The 21,942-nt window shown below is 42.4% G+C and overlaps 1 protein-coding gene across 2 annotated transcripts; it reads left to right on the top strand.

Moving 5' to 3' along the window:
• Positions 1 to 11,240: 11,240 nt before the first annotated feature.
• On the top strand, positions 11,241 to 20,760 carry ctps1b (CTP synthase 1b). Of its 2 annotated transcripts, XM_053432058.1 has the most exons (18): positions 11,241 to 11,415; positions 12,144 to 12,324; positions 12,966 to 13,136; positions 13,337 to 13,437; positions 14,085 to 14,201; positions 14,413 to 14,496; positions 14,682 to 14,762; positions 14,920 to 15,074; positions 15,389 to 15,521; positions 15,708 to 15,796; positions 16,764 to 16,858; positions 17,964 to 18,026; positions 18,158 to 18,201; positions 18,296 to 18,392; positions 18,484 to 18,539; positions 18,738 to 18,834; positions 18,996 to 19,140; positions 19,395 to 20,760. In XM_053432058.1, the coding sequence occupies exons 2-18, from the start codon at positions 12,159 to 12,161 to the stop codon at positions 19,468 to 19,470; spliced, it is 1,770 nt and encodes a 589-aa protein (XP_053288033.1). In that variant the 5' UTR covers positions 11,241 to 11,415; positions 12,144 to 12,158; the 3' UTR covers positions 19,471 to 20,760. The 2 variants fall into 2 exon arrangements, with proteins under 2 accessions (XP_053288033.1, XP_053288034.1); XM_053432059.1 differs by lacking the exons at positions 11,241 to 11,415; positions 12,144 to 12,324; positions 12,966 to 13,136 and having other exon boundaries at positions 13,345 to 13,470.
• The last annotated feature ends 1,182 nt before the right edge of the window (positions 20,761 to 21,942 follow it).

Below are 21,942 nucleotides of genomic sequence, written 5' to 3' on the forward strand. Positions count from 1 at the left end.
AATTGTAATTGACTGTAATGATTTGTCAGGGAGCAGGGGCTGAAACTTGTCACAGTCATCTCACGAGTCAGCCAGTCAGATTTAAGGAGGGCGCTGACGGGTGTCGCCGGGTGTGACCTGTGACGCTCAGTTGGATGAATGTGATCCAACAGAAGAAGAGTTTTTTAAATAAGGAAAGTAAAAAGTTTGGAACTTGCATTTGCAAAACGAGTACAGAGGGAGAAGAGCACTATCTGTCGGCTGAGCCAGACCGAGCCCTCGACTGGTTGATTTGATAGAATACCAGGGAAGCTTAGTTTATATAATTCAAATTCCAGGAATGGCTCCATGCTTCCTGAACCTCGGCTAAGCAGCGTGGTCTAGAGTCCGCTGTAGCCCTTTTATGGACGTTAAGAAAAAACAGAATATCTCACACACTAGTGTCGGAGTTGTCAAGGTACAAAAGTGTGTCAAACCTCAGTGTTTACGGAGTCCAGACTATGTGGGTCAGACTGGGTTTACAGAGTTTTCATGTTCACCGCAGAAACTTTTGGAAAAATCGTGAGCACACTTAAACAATTCACAAATGAGAAATCCCACCAGCTGGAATTTAAAGGGCCAACTCATGTTTTTTCACTCTTCTCCTGGAAATGTGGGTGGATATGTGAAAATCCATTCTTAACATTCCAATTTGTGTTTTTACGTTTATCTTGTTTGGATTTCTCTTAGAAAGACACAGACTTGGTGGAGGGCAAAGGTTAATTTTTAAATATTGATGGCATTTTGGATCGGGACCGGACTGAATCCAAAGAAGTGCAGGTTACCCAGATGTTGGAGCAGGCAGGAGTTACAGTAGGTTACCCAGATCTGCAGAAGTACATGTAAATGAAGATGAGGTTAGACGTGGCAGTGGAGAGGAAATATCACTTATCACAGTAATATGACCACCCCCCCCCCCCCCCCCCCCCCCCCCCCCTTTGGAGCCGTGACAGACTGATTGTATTTCAAGAGGTGACCCTGGGCTGAAGATGTCGTAGTAGATCTGGATGCGGGTCCTTGAGCTTACTGGGTACATGGTGTTGGCCCAGGGTCTGGACCAGCTTGACACTCTTTGAAGATTTGGTATTAACATTCATCTTAGGTTTACATTAGGTCCTCATACTTCTCCAGAGACCACATTCAGATCTCATCTCCCGGCTCAATTTGCTATAATCATGTATTATCATTATGTCATTTTTGTTTGGTTTCGACCAAATGATGTCGTTTGAATCAACGACGATGACAAATCAGTGAGAGATCTGAGAGTAAAGTTTTGTGAGCGCACACAAGCCCCCTCAGCATGAAACTGATGTACAGGACATTTGTGCAGCAGCAGTTTATCTGAGTGCAGACAAACAGTTTGGAGCTGGAGCTGAGTAAATTTGCAGATGAGCAAATTTAAGAATTAGAGCTTGGCTTTGTGGGAAAACATGAAATGGAGACATACTGCTCTCAAAATCAAAGACTAAGCTCTGAAGGAAGATATGAATGAAACTCTCAAACACCGGACAGAGAAAATGGAAACCTGAGAATGAGAATGAATCCAAACTGACTGAAGTGAGGTCGAGTAGTGGCTGGAAACAACTGTAAACGTATGCCATAGCAAGGATAAAGCAATATTAATCATTAATATAACTAAAACACGTGTTTATTGCTCACAAGCAGAACTGGAAAAAGTCAGTTTAGAAGTAAACTTTAAAAAATGTTGATAAAGAAAAGTCTGGTCTCAGCCCCTGATAGTTAAAAGTCCAGCTACCACTCCTGTTATATAACAATACCACAGCTACTGGTGTAGGATTTCTGAAACTCCAGCCCTGTAGTATCGATGTATGAGGTTGATAACGCTAACGTTTTAGCAACCGTTACATAACTTACGCAGAAACATTTTAAAACATTAAAGCTGGATTCATTTACTGTCTATGTTTGTTTCATCTTGACCAATTCTTGTGAAATACAATCAGAACTACACTGGTTCAGTGGGGGGCAAAGCCAAAGGCCCAACAGTCCCCTCATGAAACCACATTCAATTCACTGGTTTTAGTTTTGATTCGAACCAAACTACACACAAACACACACAATTAATTGTTTTGTGAGCAAAATGCTAAAGGAAGTGAAAATAAAAAATACAAAGATACATATCTGCGCCACATCCTTCCACCAAGTTGCGTGGTAATCTAGTTAATAGTTGTGTCCTAATCTTGCTTTCAAACATACAAACCAACCAACAAACAAATGGCCTTGGGGTGAAAACACAATATCCTTGGGGGAGATAATAAAGTGAAACACACATCAGACTGGTTGTCATACAGAAAGTCTGTAACCTAAAGGAGCTGGGACAAGAGGGAACATGAAAGGTTTACTACTTTCTAAAGCCCAAAAGTGTTGGTTCTTGGAAATTGGCCGCCAACTACTTTGGCAAAATGTCAGCCACGATATGAAACCATGAGTGTGCACGTTCTGTAACCATGTTTGGGTGTTTTGATGAGCTTGGGATAAATGTGTGGGACCCAAAACTAAAACATGACTTACAGGAGGCTAAAAGAGCTACGTTTCTCATTATATGTCATTTGAATCTGTTGTGGAAAGCAGTAAAAAAGCAAATGATGTTCGATTCCAGTGAAGCTATTTACATCCCTGCATGGTTTGTTTTTGTTCATAGCAACAAAAACATTGTTATACAGCAACTTGAGTTGTGGAAGAATCACCAGCCTGTTTCTGGCTCCACCGACTCTGCAAATTTAACATCACACTCCGAAGAGTGCTACCCCCAGCCAAGTGAGGAGGCCCACACACACATACACACACACACACACACGCACACACACACACACACAACCACACACACACACACACACACACACACACACACACACACACACACACACAACCACACACACACACACACACAGCCAGAAAATCACATGTTCCAAAGTGCACACCAAGGCACATACTCACACATCCATCCATGCTTGTTTTAATGTGCACACATTTAACACACACATACACACACACACACACACAAATCCCCGCTGTGTCTGTAAAATCAGCATAGCTCTCAGAAATTCCACTCACACCTCCCACCCCATGTGGACACACACATACAAACGCACACTCCTGTGAACCCACACAATTAATGTGAAATCACATCCATCTTCCACCCCTCGGCCCCACCCCTGTTCTCCATTACAAATAGCTGAGGATTGCTTTTTCTCCCTCTGGCCTCGCCTGATGTTGTTTTTACATGTCTTGTTGTGTGCAATAGTCTCCCTTATGTAAGACAAAATTACCCAACATGAGTGTTATTCTCAGCGGGGGTGATTGCACCGGTGCATTCCAAACTCAATGAGAGATGGAGGGAGATGGAGAGACGGGGTGAGAGGGAGATAATCTCCCCTTAATGGTTATTTTTATAGCGGCCGTGCTTCACGAGGAAGGCCCAGAACGAAGATCGAGAGCAAACAAGGGAGAGCGAGGCACGCTGCAAAAAGTCATGAGTCAGATTCAAACTCCCGAGTACCTGCTGAGCTACCGCGACGCCTCGGAGTCAACGATCTTAAGTGGATTATTTCTCTGCAGATTTAACCCCCGCCTCGGCATGAGCACTGAGGATTCCTTTATAAACACTGACCGAGAGATAAGGAGGCAGCGCATGCAGTTAAGATCCTGTTTACCCTGCACACAGTCACAGGAGACTGGAATCTAGGCCAAATTGGTTGGAAGCGAGTAAAATGTAGTGAACGGCTTTTTCTGTGTAAAGGGTTTTGTTTAATTTAGAACATAACGCGTTGGAGATGTGGGACAGAGAGGCATGAGGAGGTTGTGTGTGTCGGCCAATAGGTTTTTTGTCTCCGATGCTTCATGCGTTAGCGACAACAACTGACACATTCAGTCCTCTTGCCTGGGATGACCCGCACACGTCTTTGAAGCACAGTCTCATGGTGGTTCTGGATGAACCTTTGGTCTCCGCAGCGAGTCAGCGTTACATGGCCACGCTTGTTACCAAACAGTTCACAATCCATAAGGGTCAAACCCGATTGGTTCTGGCTGGGTCATGTTCCTGCATTCTTCCGTACATGTGATCCAAAGTGATACGTCTTCCGATCAAGTCGCCCATTGTCCTTGCGCTGCTTCATGCAGACTTTGCGCAGACGACGCAGGGGGGGCTGAGATACTGACAGAGACAGATCCTCTATTGATAAGAAGACCGAAATAGAACTCCTCGTTGTATAACACTGTAGTCCCTTTGTGGGTATAATGCACTGGCAAGCGCACATGAGATATGGGACATGAATGGAGAAAGCCATTTGACTGCTGATGTTGGCAAAACAAATATGTGTTTGGAACAGGGCATGCTTATGGAATACTCTCGAGCAGGGAGCTATAAAGAATGCTCGTGTTAATATAAACGTATATTGCCATTTATGCATATTATAGAAATATCAAAAATTCAGAAATTATAGTTTAAATCTGCTTTAAAGGTTCTATAATAATGATCCTAGTGGTGATTTCACTAGTTTCTTTCATCTAAATTGCACTAATTGTTGTTTTCTTGACCCTAGATTCGGGAGCGGTTCCTCTCTGAGGATGTCGCCATCTTTTTTACAGTAGCCCAGAATGGACAAACGCAACACCTTTTGAGTTTTTATGAAAACTGAAGGCACAGGTTCTCCTTCATGTTTGGAGTTTGTGAGTTGAGAGGTATTCAGCTGCAACGTGCACCTTCATCACTAATGTCTCTAAATTGGACACTTTTTAATAAATATTTTGATGTAAACAATTGGTCAAATTACAAGTGCTATGTTTGTAGCGATGAAACAGCAGTGAATTATTCGTACTAAATGTCCCCAGAGCTTTTTTAGCTCTGACATAACATGCAAAAAGATTAGACTAATCCACTGTGTGCAACCTGTCCTGCACCGAACAGCAGGCGGACCAACATTAGCAACATCTAAATAAGCACAATGGAGCGTTTGGTATCTACAGAGTCCGATGTTTCCCTCAGGAGTTGGCGGAGACCAAAAAGAAGGAGAGTGAATATTGCACTTACATTCCCCGGGTCATGAGAAAGACAGTTGTAAGTTAACGCTGATGTTGTTTTATCTTTATCGGAAATGAAAACAGGCGACGCTAAAACCTTCTCGACCATGAGTTAAGGTGAGGGAAACGCCACCAGACTTTATGGTCATGAGCTATTTGGCATCTACTGTTGGCATCTGAGGTTAGTCACACCTCTCCTGCCTGTAAAGGAGGCTGCCACGGCTAAGTGGTATAAGAAAGCTGAACAGTCTACGATGCATGAAGAGGCTGAAATCATTGAATAACTGAGTTAGTGATAAAAGGAAGGCTTGTTCACTCCGGCCTAGCATCTGACTGGAGAATGACATGTGGTCTGGAAGTGCTAATCCACGTGGTCACAAGGCATCCGGGTGCATCTCTCCCTTATCTCTGCTGTGATCTGACATTAGAGCACTCAGTGTCCAGGGTTTTGTGAATTCCACACTGCTGTTTCTAATTTAAGATAAATAAAATCTATTCTTGTGATTTGATATGAAATAATAGTTTCAGAACAACTCTGAATGGCATCATCTTGTATTTGTGAGTGTGTGTTTTATTTTTTTATAATTGAAATCCATTCAATGGGCAGATTGGTGTGGCTGTGAAACGTTAAACATGCTTTTAAAGCAACAGAAGACAGAGCCGTGATTTCATTATAAGGACGACAAAAGAATCCCCGTCCATTTGGCCGAGCTGCAACGTATCAATCTCGTTACCGCTCCATCGTCACAACACCTTCACAGAGCAGACAATAGCAGTCCTGGTTCAAAGGCCGCAACTCTAAGTACCGGGACTTGTTTGCACATCGCACACATTATTTATAATGGGATACATGGCTTGATGAATGAGCTCCCCCGGTCCTCCTCTCGGGTCTCTCCATTGAGCAGACATGTCCTCTTGAAGGGGGGGGCACGGCGGAGAAAAGAGAGGAGAGCAGGCGTTTTAAATTAATCAATCCTTCTCGTTTCCCCCTCTCCTCCCAGGCAGACAGACCTCTCCTGGGGGGGGGGGGGGGGTCTGCGGCAGTGGGGAGAGAGAAAAGACTAAACAAAAACACTGTCGTCTGTTTTCCTGGAGGTGGCAGAGGCCCAGCGTCTAGCTGTGCTCTGGGCGAGGAGAGAGAAGAGAGGGGTAGAGAGAGCGACAGATCAGGGTGAGGAGGAGTAGGTTGTGGGACATAGCGAAGGATGGAGGTGCAGGCGGAGGGAGGTGGAGGGGAGCGGGAGATCGGCAGGGGGCCACACCGAGGGGTTTGGTCGTGATGATAGCCGAGGGTCACGAGATTCGCCGGGCCTCAACGCGTGTAACAACCCAGTTCACAGATGACAGTGCAGTGGGAGCACAGGCACTGATCCAGAGTCTCCTCCCTCATGGGAAGACTCTCTCTCTCTCTGGTGGAGTCCCTCTCTCTCCCTCACACACAAAATCACTCAATTTCTATTTCTCTCCGTTTTACTCCCTCTCATCGTCTCCATTGTCATCCCTGGACCCGCGCTGTACAATAAACTCTGTGTCTCAATGCGTTTTCTTCACTGGTGCTCGTAATCAAATTAGATTCGCTCCAAGTAGCGGGAGGAAAGTCAGACGCTAAACAGACAACGCCCTTCAACTGACATTTGTTTTCTCCGTAGTCGGCTTGGGCAATAAGAGGAGAATGGTAGATGTCACACTCCCACACGGGCACGCAAGGACACGTGTGTGTGTGTAGCGTAAACAGAGTATTAACAAGGTTTAAGACGATGACAACAGTGTGTGGGTTTCCCCCAGAGGTCCATGAGCTGAACATCTCAGAGAGCTATTGTTTGCCTTTAGGCTCCTGTTTACAACCGCACCTGACCCTGTTGCCACATGTGTCACCGAGTGTCAGGGAATTTCCATGTAAGTGTGACTGTGTGTGTGTGTGTGTGTGTGTGTGTGTGTGTGTGTGTGTGTGTGTGTGTGTGTGTGCGTGTGTGTGCGTGTGTGTGTGTGTTTGCGGGTGTGTGCATGTGTGTGTTTAACTTGAGAACTTTGACATTTTCAGTAATGTCGGAAATTATATACTGGTAAATGTTTAGAGCTTGTTTATGGCGTAAAGACAAATACAAGTTGAGTACTTCTATGGCGTGTCCTTCAAACTATGAAGCGCTGAAATTCTCAGTCAATTTATTTATTAGGGGCGCGACAGACAATTAGTAAACAACGATTTTAATAAGCATTTAATTGGGAAAGTCATTTAGAGCTTGATCCAGCATCAAGCCTATTTACTGGCTCTGTGTGAAATGTGAGGATACTTTGCTTTGTTTCCTCTCATTACCTCCACTCAGGAGGTTCTTTGGTCAGCCTGTCGGGCTCTTTGTTGTTTGGTTTCTACGTTGTGAGTTTTTTCCTTTTCTCATTTTCAAATTTTTTTAATTGGTAAATGTGTGAAATTTGGTGCAGCTTGATTGAATATAAGGAAACCGTGAGGCCTTGTTGGAGGAATGCGCTCTACATGATGGACGATGCTGGTGGAGTCCAGGAGGAACCCATTACAGTTTGGTGCAGATCCAGGAAATGGTATTTTATTTTCTTGTACATTGCGATTCAGTGTATCTGGTTTAAACTATCACATATGTGTTATGGCTCTGCTGCAGCACTACACCAATCCTGATTATCCACGCTGCCCATAGCAATCAATCAATAAATTTTTTTGTGTATAGCCCATATTCACAAATCCCTATTTGTCTCATAGGGCTTAACAAGGTTCTACATCCTCTGTTTCTTAACCCTCAACAAGAGTGAGGTAATCTGCCAAAAAACATATAAAACATTTACAAGGGAAAAAATGTAAAAACCTCAGAGAGAGCCACATGTGATGGATCCACCTCCCAGGACGGACAGAAGTGCAATAGATGCCGCGTGGAGCCGAACACATGAGCAGCCGTAATGACGCTAATTGCCCAAGAGCTCACTTTTCCTCTGAGTGGTTGTGTGCTGCGTCGGGCCCTGAGAGCCATCTGTGTTTCCATCTTAAAGAGATCTGTCGTGAGCATTCCAAAACTACAAGAGGACAGAGAGAGGCACCACTCCCATTCATAAATAATGGGTACGGGTGCGGGGGATGAGGGCTACTGTTGCTTTGTTGGACCTCCTCGGCCCAGTGGGGAGAGAGGAGCAGCTCATGACATCTGACCCCAGCACCACCCAACTGCACATGGAGGTGAAGGGAACGCTGCCAACGTGAACATGAACTTCTTACTGCAGCTTTCAGTTCAATTACACCCCTAAATTACATCATGCAATATAGAATTATTATTTAAAAGACAAAGGAAGGAAGCTAAATTCAAATATTTGTCAAAAAGGCAAAGATATTGTCCTCTATCCATCTTAACCTTTCAATTTTAAAATACTGTAGATAGGTCTGTATCTAGTAATTATTTCCCATTATTGATTAATCTGGCACTTACTTCTCTATTGATTGAGTAATGTTTTGCTCTATTAAAGAATAGACATCACTGAAAACACACCTCGCAATATCAGAGGGATGGTGTCAAGGAGATGTCAATAAATCTCCAAAAACCCTCACATTTAATGTATTAAACCAAATGCTCATGAATGAAAAAGCAAAGCCATCACATTTATTATAATAATCAAACATTTTGTTTACAGGCGCTTCTCACAGTGCTCAAGGTCACCTTACAAGGCAGAGATAAAGACAAAACAAAAATAACAAAAAAGTCGATAGAGTCACAGACTTTATTGATTTTGTGCCATTTTCCTTTGACTCCTCTTTTTGTGTATATCTAGACATAGCTGAACTATTTCACAGCTTGTATTGTATTAAAACAAATGTTAACAGAATAGTTAAACCTCTCTGGAAATAATCTCATGTGCTCTCACATATAGATTTAGATTAAGAGGTCGATATCTCTCTAATGGAGCCGGAGCCAGGAGGCAAGTAGCTTAGTTTAGCATATAGACATGAAGGCAGGGGGCAGCAGATTATTTCTCTCTCTCTCTCTCTTAAGCTGAGTCATTCGTACACTGCGACTCATTTCTGCCGCACAAAACAATTTAAATGACAAGTTTCTGTTTTCAAGAAGTTATGAGCTGTGACTTTCTGGCAAAACAGTTCACATCTAAATCTGTCAGAAAGAGAGCGTATGAATGCATTTCCCCAGATATTGTGGACTACATGAATCTGTATTTTCCCTTTGCAGTCACCGATACAACTGTCAGTGTCACATGCCTGCAGTGTCACACAGTACAAGATGCTATGTCCTTGTAAAGTCAATCAATTTTGTATGAGTTCCAATATGATTTAGGTGGATAAATCAGGTCTGGTTCATTTCCCTCCTCGAAAAAAGACGCATAGCCTGGAGTTATTTTGAGTTAAGTTTCACTCAGTATTCAGATCTCTGCAGACTCACTGGTTTTCTCTAAAAAAAGGTACAAAATGAGGACGTGCTGTCACAGTCAGTCAGACACAAATCAACCACAGCGCATAAACCGGTTCCTGGTTTTTAGTGTTGAGGTGGTGCATGACCAAACACACGTTGCAAAACATGCATGACACCAACCTGTCATCTGTGTCACAAACATGCATGTGTGAGTGAGTAATGCCACGAGCTGTCATCCACCGATGTGCTTCAAGGCCGGGAGACGTGGAGCTACCTTCGGATTGTCCTCTCTGTGGCTGCAGCACTGGCAGAGCGATGGAGGGGAAGCAGCACAGCGCCGCTTCATGCTGGAGGTTAATGTGTGTCTGTGTTCACTTGTCAGATGTAATTGAAAGGAACAGCTTATGAAAATGAGGTGGCAGGGATGAGCTCTTTAATTAGATCAAGATCATGGACAGAAATGAATTAGAATCACTACTCCCATTACCCAGCAGCAAAAGTGGAGCAGCACGACATTGAGGAGATGGAAACTTCAACAGCCCACAGACGGTGCTGCTGTCTAAATAGAGTCTTCAGGCAACCGCTGCTCTATTTTATTGTACCTCACCCGACTAGAGCCAGAAATACGAGGATGCCTGTGTACTATTAATCTCCATGTTGTTATATCTGAGGCCTGGTGCCGTAAATCCACTGAGTTCATTATTTGTGAATAATCCTCTGCATGTCAATGCTCAATTTAGCCCAGATTTACAGTGAATGAGGCTTAATGGAACTCATCCGCCACCTGGTGGTGAGATCATGCTTCAGATGTTCACTCATGTTACATTTGTACGTTTTTATCTCTCGTCTTTCAAATAAAGTCTGAGGACCGTGTAACTCTATAATGATGATTCTTATTCATATGATGATGATGATGATTATTATTATGCACATTAAATTAGGTCGAACTCTCTGAACTGTGCAATATTCATGTTTATGTTGGTTCATGTGCAATTAATTGACCCTGACATATGCTCACACTGTACATATTATGTTTACACTGTATATATTAATTTCGCATGTTACCTCCTACTTTACTGATAATTGTTGACTGCCCTTGCTGCTGTAATATTGCAAAACCTTACAATGGGACTAAAGAATAATCTTATATTATTATTATTATTATTGTTATTATTATTAATAATAATAATATATTATTTTAATTTATATTATACTACATTATATAATATATATTTTTATTGTTAATCAGGGGAAGAAGAAAAGCAGGTTAAGGAATTAGATGTACAGAATCAAAAATATCTTAAGTTATGTATAAAAGTAAAATGTGTTACTCATCCTTTACTTTATGGATAATAGACACATTTTATTTTAGCACATAATCTTGATATTCTTACATCTATTTCTGCAATATTACTATATAAATCATGAGTGATGAGCCGATGTGATGGGTTATATTGATTATATACCTGATATAAGTCAGGGCAGATACATTTGTTGTGCATGAACCTAATAATATGAGCAAATTATTTTGTTTCAATGAGCATGAACATTGTTTATTTTATTATTTAGTTGTAATTTGTATCATTTTCCATATAAACATTCACTGACCTTGAAACACTTGATTCACTCCTGTGTGTGTGACGTCATACGGCGACAACCTAGCTCTACGGGGATACTTTTCCCCCTGAGTTTGGTTTGCCAGGCAAACTTCCTGTCAACTCAACACTGATTCCACCCATTTGTTTTGTTGAAGCGATGGGGGCGGGGACTGTTGGCTGCCTGACAGCTAAAGAACAGGGAATAATCTTCCAACCGGTGGAAACGGAAGTTAACCAGGTGTTTTGGAGACGGAGCACATGAGGAGTCGGTGTCCCACACGTGGCTGATGCTTCGTAAATAATAAGAAGAACTCGTTGAAGTTATAAATACAAACACCAGCCGGTGGCTCCCAGTTTGACTCCAGCTCCTCTGCAGCCGTCTGGTGAGTTCGGGTTCTGGGTGTTGGTTTTAGATCCGTCCAGGTTCAGTGCTGCGACAGCTGTGTTGACAGCTGAAGATGCTGCAGGGTCAGGGGACTGGGACATGATGGCGGCTCAGCACAGGCTACAACATGAGGCTCCACTAAACAACGCGATGTTAACGCTCTGGTTAGGGGAAGCAGATGAAGCTAACTGAGCTAACCAAATGAGGCCAAACTAATGTCAACAAACATTGTTGACAGAAATGTGAAATGTCGCTGTGTTGTAATTCCCCGACGCGAGTCTCTTCCTGTTTTTGTTTATACGTCCTCGCTCTTTCCCGCCGTTTAGTCTCCTGACATGTGTCATTCACGTTGTGTAATCACAACCACGCGTCACTCCTTCACCCTCAGTGTGATCAGGTTCACTTTGTTCACTGTCATCGTGTTGCACGAGTCGACATCGACCACACATGTAAACAAACATGGCGCCCACCTGCCAGTTTTTTTAAGAGCACGAGTTTAACTTGTTTACTTCTGTTAAATTGACTCAGTTATACTTTAAAAAAACTTTACACTGTAGTAATCAAGTGAGAAATACCTCTGCAAACATGTTGTAGTAGTAGAAGTAGTAGTAATACAGCACACTGCTCATTATCTGTATTGCATCAGCTCGGCCTCTCACATGTGGTTTTGCAGGTTGTGTCTGACACAGTAAGTAGAAGTATATTTTTGTGTGTGTTTGTGTTTAGTCGTCACAAACCACCATGAAGTACATCCTGGTGACGGGAGGCGTCATCTCGGGCATCGGGAAGGGCATCATCGCCAGCAGCGTGGGAACAATCCTCAAGTCCTGTGGCCTCCACGTGACGGCCATCAAAATCGACCCCTACATCAACATCGATGCTGGCACCTTCTCGCCATATGAACACGGTGGGTGACTGAGCGTCTTTAACAAGGTTGTTTTTGTTTTTGTCACTGTCATCTGCTGTTTTTGTTTTAACTCCTGTGGTTGGTGGCACTTTTCTGTTGAATAAAGTTCAAGTCTTTCAGAGATTTAATTTGACGCCTCACAACACATCCCTCACATGAGATAATGAGAAAATTTGAAGAAGGAACATCAGTGGTTTACAGCCGTTAGTGGGGTCACAGATTGACAGTGTGTGTCTCTACTGTCGGTTCTTTGTGTACAAAAACAATGTTTTGATGATGGCGAGAACTTCAGGTCTTCTTAATGAGTCCTTTCCTTGGTCGCACTGGTGCTCAACCAGAGATTGTAAAGACTGTGATGGAAGAAAAAGATTTCCCAAGATAATGAATTAGAAAGAAATGATTTGCATAAAACCTAGAAATTTGAATATGTAATATGTGCTTGAGTCTTCCACTTAATATTTGATGATGAAGGGGAGCATGGTGGTCCAGTGGGGAGAGGGACCACTCTCTGTTGAGTGGTGTCAGCTAAGCTGTCTCCTTACAATAGATATGTTATCCGGAGTCTGCACAGTAGTGATTGTGGTGTGGTTTTCAGTTTCACTAACTCTAAGATAAATGTCCATATTTCCTGTTCGGTGCAGGTGAAGTATTTGTTCTCGACGACGGCGGGGAGGTGGATCTGGACTTAGGGAACTACGAGCGATTCCTGGACATTCGTCTCACCAAAGACAACAACCTCACCACCGGAAAGATCTACCAGTCGGTGATCAACAAGGAGAGGAGGGGAGACTACCTCGGCAAGACTGTGCAAGGTTAGAGACGACTGTGTTTACCTGGATGGTTATTCTTTATTGATGAAAAGAGATTTAAAATGCAAGTGCATGGTCAACTAAATTAATTTGTATTTATGTTGTTAATGTATCAGCACAGGCAGCACAACATCTGTATTTTTATATGTATATTTTGTCTACAATGCATTTTTAATATGATTTATATGTATCTATCTTCTCAGTGGTACCCCACATCACAGATGCCATCCAGGAGTGGGTCATGAAGCAGGCCAGGATCTCAGTAGATGATGACGGCGTGGAGCCACAAGTTTGTGTCATAGAAGTACGTTTGTGGTCAAGATGAATTTTGTATTCGGTGAGAAAACACGGCTGAAGAACACCGTGTTTGTGAGAAGTGTCATATTTCAACAAACCTCATGGGCCAATCCGAGCTCATTTGGGACCAGCGTATTTTGTTCTTGTACATGAACAAGAAACTGAGAAGGTTGATGCAATTACTTTCACCATTTCTCAATGGGGACGTGTCAGTGAAGCAAACATTAAAAAAAAAATTGAGGAATTTTAAAATGCTTTTGTTGAGGAGAGGAGTCTGAAATTACCCACTTGTGCAAACCTCGCTCTGTTTCAATTCTATAAGAAAGAAAATCCACAGGGTGTTTTTATTCTGTCAAAAAGCTAAAACTAATCTCGGGAGTGGTTTAAATCAAGCGTTTGTTTGACAATACGTGCTGCTGTGGCATTTCATCTGGTATTTTATCAGTCAAATCCTCATAAACCAAGTTAAATTATTACCCTGCCTCCAGCAGTTCTCTTTTATACCACATGCATCAAATGCTGCACCGACAGTATTATGGGCTCAGTGCAGCTGATGGCAGTCTGTACCTGCCAAGTCTCTGAGTGTGCTGGGAACCAACCGGTGTATCCATGCATGCAGTTCTGTGTTCTAAGCTCGTGTCTGTGTGTCAACAGCTGGGAGGCACAGTGGGGGACATCGAGAGCATGCCCTTCATCGAGGCCTTCAGACAGTTCCAGTTCAAGGTGAAGAGGGAGAACTTCTGCAACATCCACGTCAGCTTGGTCCCACAGGTACGCCACACAGACACATGCATTATTGATTAATCCCCGAATAACACAGACAGCAGGATATTTACAGAATGACAACTTCAGATTTAAGTATTTTTGTTCCTGTTTTGAATTTTGAAAAGCAACACCCATTTGCTTAGTTTCTAATCTAATTAAAGTAATACTGATTTAATGTGTGGTGATGTGATTTGCTTGTTTACGTTTGTGTCCATAGCCCAGCACCACAGGAGAACAGAAATCCAAACCAACCCAGAACAGTGTCCGAGAGCTCCGAGGGCTCGGCCTCTCTCCAGACTTGGTGAGTTTGATTTCCAATTTGTTCTTCGAGTTTGTCCAGCCATGTTTCCCTTCATGTGCAGAGGAATCAGTCTTTATTTGCATGTCATTGTGTTGACAAGCAAAGTGTCTGGATAGAAGTCTTTGAGCCTGTACCTTTGTTCTGCTGTGAAATATGTTCAAAAATAGAGCCCTCGTTTTTGATAGATCATGTGCCGCTGTACATCACCACTACAAACTGCTGTGAAGGAGAAGATCTCCATGTTCTGTCATGTGGAGCCAACACAGGTACTGTGATTATAACCCACAACCTCATTTGAGGTGTGTGTGGAGTAACATGTCAACATCTGTTCTGAATAAGATCATGAAATGAAGGTTGCTTGCCTTAGAACATGATGTTAATCTCAATTCAAAATTAAGAAACAAAATCAATCCCTGTTTCCAGGTGGTCTGTGTCCAGGACGTGTCCTCGGTCTACAGGGTGCCTCTGCTGCTGGAGGAACAAGGAGTCGTCAGCTACTTCTGTCAGCGGCTGAACCTGCCTGTGGAGATAATGAGGCCCAGAAGGATGCTCACAAAGTGGAAGGAGATGGCCGACAGGTGAGGAAGTTTGTCTTCGGCACGTAGCTTTTTCCTAAGTTTGTGTCTTGCTCAAAGAAAGTGAGAATATTGACTCAAATATATTCAAGTTTTTTAGTTACGGAACAGTCTGTTTAACCAAAGAGACAATTTGTTACCTCTAGGAACTTAGTTAGAATTCAAAGAAAGGTTGAGCTCTGACAGACAAGTGTTCCTCAGTCACTACAGCACAGAGGAAGTGGAGGTAAAATCTAATGAACATTAAATTGTTCATGAAGTAGCTGTGAGGTAATGATCTACTAACGTTCTGTGAATCCTCTTGCTTGTTATCTTAGATCTGACCGTCTCCTGGAGCATGTCTCCATCGCCCTTGTGGGGAAGTACACAAAGTTGTCGGACTCCTACACTTCAGTTATTAAGGCCCTCGAGCACTCAGCCCTGGCAATAAATCACAAGCTGGAGGTCAAGGTATGAAAACACCTCACGCTTTTATGATTTGTATATTGATTTCTGGATTCAGTATCACTGCTTTGTAGTTGGTGTTCTCTGTTGTTAAGAGAACTGGAACAGTGACTGTATTTGTGTTGTCTTGGTGTCTGCTGGCTGTGATGCTGACTGATCTCCCTCCAAATGCTCTGCTTGTTGTGTTTATAGTACATAGACTCTGCAGACCTGGAGACGACGACTCTTCAAGACGAACCGGTGAAATATCACGAGGCCTGGCAAAGACTCTGCAGCTCTCAGTGAGTAGACTCACCAGGGAGAGCACGGCTGCCAGTCGGCTCGGAAGCTATGAAGATGTTACAGATATTGATATGAAGCTTTACTGGTGATTGTGTTCCTCATGCTAAACGACAGTGGAGTGCTGTCATGCCCGGTGCTTTCACTCCTCAGTTAAATGGTTTGTGAGGTCCTCTGTGATTAAATGAGTTAAATAAGGCTGTTTCTTGGCAAGACAACCTAAGTATGCTGTGATAACCAGTTTGTCCTACTATGATTAGATAATCAGCAATCATTTCTTACCCACAACATCCCAGAAAGTGTCTCTACCGTTGACACCTGTCACGTTGGGTCCATGGATTCAGGATGTTAACACAGAATTCTGACTTGCTCCTCAGCAGAAATCCAGTTTCATTAGACCACATTACACTGGACTACATTTTCCAGTCTTCGGCTGTGGTTTTATTGATTCTGTGTCCACTTTGATTTCCATTCTTGGCTGACAGCAGTCAGATAGCAGCCTATCTGACGATTTCGCATGTTGAGCATTGTGAGATGCTTTTCCTCTTAACACATTGTAAATATGAGTTATGGGAGCTTTTCTTTCAGCTCCAACCAGAGTCTCTGACCTCATCAACAAGAGCTGCCACTCACAGGATGTCCTTATTTTTGTTTTTGTTTTTCACATCACTGTCTCCTGGGATTGTCACTGTAAAACAACAGGAGAGGAGCAGTTTCAAAAATACTCAAACCAGCTCAGCTGGCAGCAACAATCCAGCCACAGTCAAAGTCACTGAGATCACCCCCCCCCCCCCCCCCCCCCCCCCGCCACATGGCCATGGGAATTGATAATGAATGAATATGCTCGAATGTGCAGGTGTTCTATCACAATTCTGAGAGACTGTGTTGTTTACTACATCCTCCAAAAACATAACCTTGACTTTCTTTAAAGGATAAACTCATGTTGTCAATATTTTCTTCCTCCCACAGCGGTGTGTTGGTACCAGGAGGTTTCGGTGTGAGAGGGACAGAAGGAAAGATTCTGGCTATTAGCTGGGCGAGGAAGCAGAATAAGCCGTTCCTGGGTAAGAGAAATTCAGAACTACTTTGTCTTATAAATACTGCGTTGTTTCATAATGCAGGCTTTTAAATAAACCAAAATGCAGCCTAGACATGAATCAAACTTGGGCCTGTTTAAGATTCTACTTCATATTTTCATTGCCGTGTCTGTTTGTGAATCCAACAACCAACTCAATCGTAAAAGTGTCTTTAAAAGTATCTTCTGCTTTGGGCTGTCATGTTTTATTGTTTAACTCGACTGAATCACAGTCGACGTTGTTCGGTTTTTGGCAGAAATGTCACAACAAGCCTCCTAGATTAATATTAAGTGTAGTTCAAAATAAAATGTATTTGATTATATAACCAATGAACCACTTTGTCACACTCATCCATCACCGTTGTAGCCCAGAGGATTTAATAGTTGCATAATAAATTCAGTGCCTGTCACCTGCATGGCTGCAAGATGCTGTCGGGATATTTTACTGAACAAGCCCCTGGAGGCTTTATGAAGGGTAAAATGACTTCGGCAAAATTAAGAGGAAATCTTTAAGAAAAATCTGCTCCAGTCTGCCAGAGAACTGTGACTTGCCAAAGCTACAAATAATGAAAAGTGATTGAATCAGTGAACTGCGAGCAGCCAAAAATCAATATGTGGCGGTCAATGTTGAAAATGTGGCACTGGCCCTGGATAAATCAATGTATATGAAATACTTAAGTTAAAAAGTATTTGGTTTATTGTGAACAGATGAGGACGTCTGGTGAGTAGGTGATCCCTCAGTGGGGCCCAGGACACATTTGTATTCACATTGCTAAAAGACTGTGAACCTTTCAAATGTGGCCCGAGTGACTGGATCTTAAATGCGTCCTCGAGGAGTCTTGAGTTCACACTTCTACTTGTGATCCGATCACCTGAGACAGATTTTAATGCCGGGTCATCACAGGGCCATGAAGGTCACAGAGGACTGGTTTAAATGCAGTATAATAGGCGCAGTTTAATAATATGCAAAGACAGTAACATTAGCCATGCAAGCGGTTTGCACAGTAGGGATCTTGTTAGAGTCTTTCTTTTATTTATGAGTCCTTACATTACCTCTCATTATGCAAGAATCCCGCTGGTCTTGTTTTGTGCAGGAGTGTGCTTGGGCATGCAGCTGGCGGTGTGCGAGTTTGCCCGCAACGTTCTGGGATGGGAAGGTGAGTAGTGGCACAGTTCAGCTGGGCAAACATTCAAAGTGCATTTAGTTCCTATGGTTTTTAATTTAGAGATGAAAGAGCTTTAGCCCTGATCACAAGTTCAACTGAGCTGAGACGAGTTTCTCTTTCAGATGCAAACTCCACAGAATTCAACCCCGACTCCAAACACCCCGTGGTAGGTTGGATTTCTGGTGCTGTCCTCTTATCACTTCATTTTCAGTCTTTCAACAGAATGGTTTTAATATCCGTTTAATGTTTGATCTGGGAAGGTGATTGACATGCCAGAGCACAACCCAGGGCAGATGGGTGGGACTATGAGGTTGGGGAAGAGGCGGACGATTTTCAAGTCCAACACCAGTGTCCTGAGTACGTGTATACATTGAATTAGTGTTAGCCTTGACTTGTAAAGCTTTTCAGAGATTGTGTTTCTAATGACTCTTTGATTCATTTTTTGCAGAAAAGCTGTACGGAGATTTCGAATGGGTTGAGGAGCGGCACAGACACAGATTTGAGGTAGAGATGAAAATAAGACTTTAAATCTTTTTTCTCAATTTTATTTTTTAAAGGAAAACAAATGTATATTCTACAACTGTTATTCAGCTAATGCATGTTTCAGAAAGTTGAGGCTCCCCTTTTAATCTTAGTGTTTTGTATTATAGAATCTCTTCATCAGTCTTAAAACCTATCCTGAATCATCTCCTCTCGTTTTAGGTGAATCCTGAGCTGAAGCACCATTTTGAAGCGAAGGGTTTTAATTTTGTTGGTCAGGATGTGGAAGGAGAGAGAATGGAGGTCATTGAATTGGAAGGTGAGTGAGGAAAACAAGCCTCCGCATGCCACTGATGTTATCTGTTTAAACTCGCTTTGGTGTTGATATACAAGTATTTCTCCTCTTTAGTCACACACTGACTGTGAGGACTAAAGTGGAGATCAAAACATGTGTTGATCCTCATGTGGGTTTTGTTTCAGGACACTGTTACTTCGTCGGAGTGCAGTACCATCCAGAGTTCACCTCCAGACCCATCAAACCCTCTCCTCCATACTTCGGTCTCCTGCTGGCAGCTGCAGGAAAACTCCAGAGCTACATGGCCAAGGGCTGTCGCCTTTCTCCACGGTGAGCTCCCACCAGGCCCAGTGCCATCGTCCCAAAGAGTCAAATGACATCTTGTGTATCGTCAGACTCCATCAGTCCTTAGCTCTTAGTTCGCACAGATACACTTCTATTCTGTTATTCCCACCACTGCAAGCATGCAAGTTATTTCAGTGTTTTTTCATGACACTGTAACATCACCAATGCACCTACAACCACATCAAAGTCGTCCCTGCTGTGTGTTACTGCTGTAACACTCATTGTGTCTTTCTTTTCAGGGACACCTACAGCGACCGCAGCGGCAGCAGCTCTCCTGAAGGGGATATCTCCGAGCTGAAGTTCCCCTCTTTGTAGTGGTACAGTTGTGTTTCTGTCAATGAAGCAAATCAATCCGAAGCTGGTCTGCCTCTAAATAACGTTATGAACCAAAATATGTGTTTGGTTTTCATAGTTTTAGCTCTAAATCACAACTTGTGTTCAGTTAAAGGGTTATTTTGCTGGTATCTCTGTTTTTGCTTCAAAGTGGCTGCGATAAGCAAAAAACTGATAATGAAATGCTGACAGGGATTAAAGTTAAACCAAATATGGATATCCTAGAGAAACTATAAAGAAAATGGGGAAATGGTATAAATAATGAATTATATCAGTTTAATCAGTAGGAAATGGACAATGTATATACCAGTTGGATGGAGAAGTCCTAGCCACAGTGACAGATGGCTATACTTGGAGTCAGGGTCTCTGCAATCGGGTTTTGGTTGGAGTTGCCGACCTACGAATGAAAAACTGAAACGAAACAGACTTAACGCGGTTTTATGTGAAATTCATAGTCGATATTTTGTTTGTGTTTTCTGACAAGTGGAGGTACTGCTCTGTTTTCCTCTCAGAAATGTTAGTTTTTCTCTCACACAATCTTATTTAATGTGCCCTCGGGCTTACTACACAACACTGTAAACTACGTGTTCTTCTGGTTTGAGATGATCTTGTATTTTGTTCTGAATACTACAACTTTACTTGCTATTCAAAGCAAATCTGTTCACGGAACAGAACAACAATGTTGCACTTTTGTGGCTGTGGGATGAATGCATTTCCCTGTTGTAATGAGGTGAGGAGTTTTAATATCACAAGGGTGCTGGGATTTCGTTTCTGCATGCAGGTTGTTTAGTTACACTTGTGTTGTAATTAGTTTGTATTCCCTGAGTCACCGGCTCTGGTTGCCCGACTTCCTGCTTTTCTTTGGAACCTTCGAGCTGCTGACATTAACAAATATTGTTTTCTGACTCCACTGCCTTTTACTGTCTCATGGGACCCTCAGCTTTTTAATATGAAATCTACTGATCCAGTCATCTCAGAATCCGGCCAACTTTAAGTGACCCTTGAGTCAACACAACTGGTTTGGCATATGAAAACAGAAAATCTGACCTAAATCTGATCTCAGAGCTTCAGTAGCAGCCAAATGTGGACGGGGAGCTTAAAGCCCCCAAGTTACATTTTTGCTTTGGAATCCTGTTAAATTATTCCTACCATTATGTGTCGGTGACCCAAATGTAAGAAAAGAAAAGGATATTTTTATATTTATGAAGTGCTGATGCCTGTGTGATAGGAATATATGCATTTATCCTCAATAAATAAATGTTTTATTTCTCATGACAGTCTCGCCTTCATTTTAGTTGAGCTGCGAATCTTGTTAAGTTCTGTTGAAAAACTATAAATGAATGTATAGATCACACCCACCCCCTTCATTACAGCCTTTACTTTCCCTTACGGTGTGGCTGTGTGCATCTTTTCTCTGGCAGTAGAATAACTTGACGTGTCTGGTTTGTTTTGTGTCTTGACTAAACGTCTTAATCCCTTCTAACAATGGTGTTTCTGCCCTAGAGGCTGGACTAGTCACTCTATCACACAATCACAATTCAGCAATGAATGAACGTACTGTGAAGGAAAGTCCCACTGACCAGGTGTCTCACTGCTGTGACCTTGATAAACAGAGTGTATGCCCTTATTTGGTGATGTTATCTTCCAACTGCTACAGCAGATAGACACAGATGATGATTTCATGTCTTTTTTTTCATATTATGTTTTATGAAACGCCTCTTTGTATAAGTTCTGGCTTTTGTGAACTTGCAGCCAGTTCCATTTTGAGCAGCCGTGCTTGTTGTGTAACCTCTGCAGAGCTTACTATTAAAAAGACTCAAAAGCAACTCCGGTCTGGGAATTTCATTATTTCAAATGTCAAGATGAATTTCCATCACAGTACCAACCAGTCAGATGCTGATGATACTTAGCTTAAAGTTCTTTACTTAAACATAAAACTGTTGTTCTGTTGGAGCAATCAAGTTAAAAAGTTAATCAAGGTGGAAGTGCTGTCATGGTCCAAATGTGTTTTTTGGAAATTCACAATTATCTAGTGTACAATATTGATTGAAATTGAGTGACTATTTTATCAATTCAAATTTTTTTTTTTTAAAGGAAAAAAGATTTAGATTCTACAACTGTTATTCAGCTAATAAATATTTCAGGGAGTTGAGGCTTCTGAATCATCTCTCCTCATTTTAGGTAAACCTGAGATGAAGCAGCATTTCGTAACATAGGCTTTTTCATTGTGTTGTTCAGGATGTGGAAGGAGAGAGAGAATGTTTTGTTCGAAGCCATTAAGTTAAAGGTTAATCAATGAGGAAGTGCTGTCGTGCGGTTTAAAGATTCATAATAATCTATTGTTGCGTATTGATTTTGAAACTCCCTTCACGTGTACATGTGAACCAGAGATTGTGCTTCCAATAATGTAACGCTGACATAATAGCCATGATGTCATCACTGAAATATTGAAGG

This window comes from Pleuronectes platessa, chromosome 10 (genome assembly GCF_947347685.1).
Source record: "Pleuronectes platessa chromosome 10, fPlePla1.1, whole genome shotgun sequence".
NCBI lineage: Eukaryota > Metazoa > Chordata > Actinopteri > Pleuronectiformes > Pleuronectidae > Pleuronectes > Pleuronectes platessa.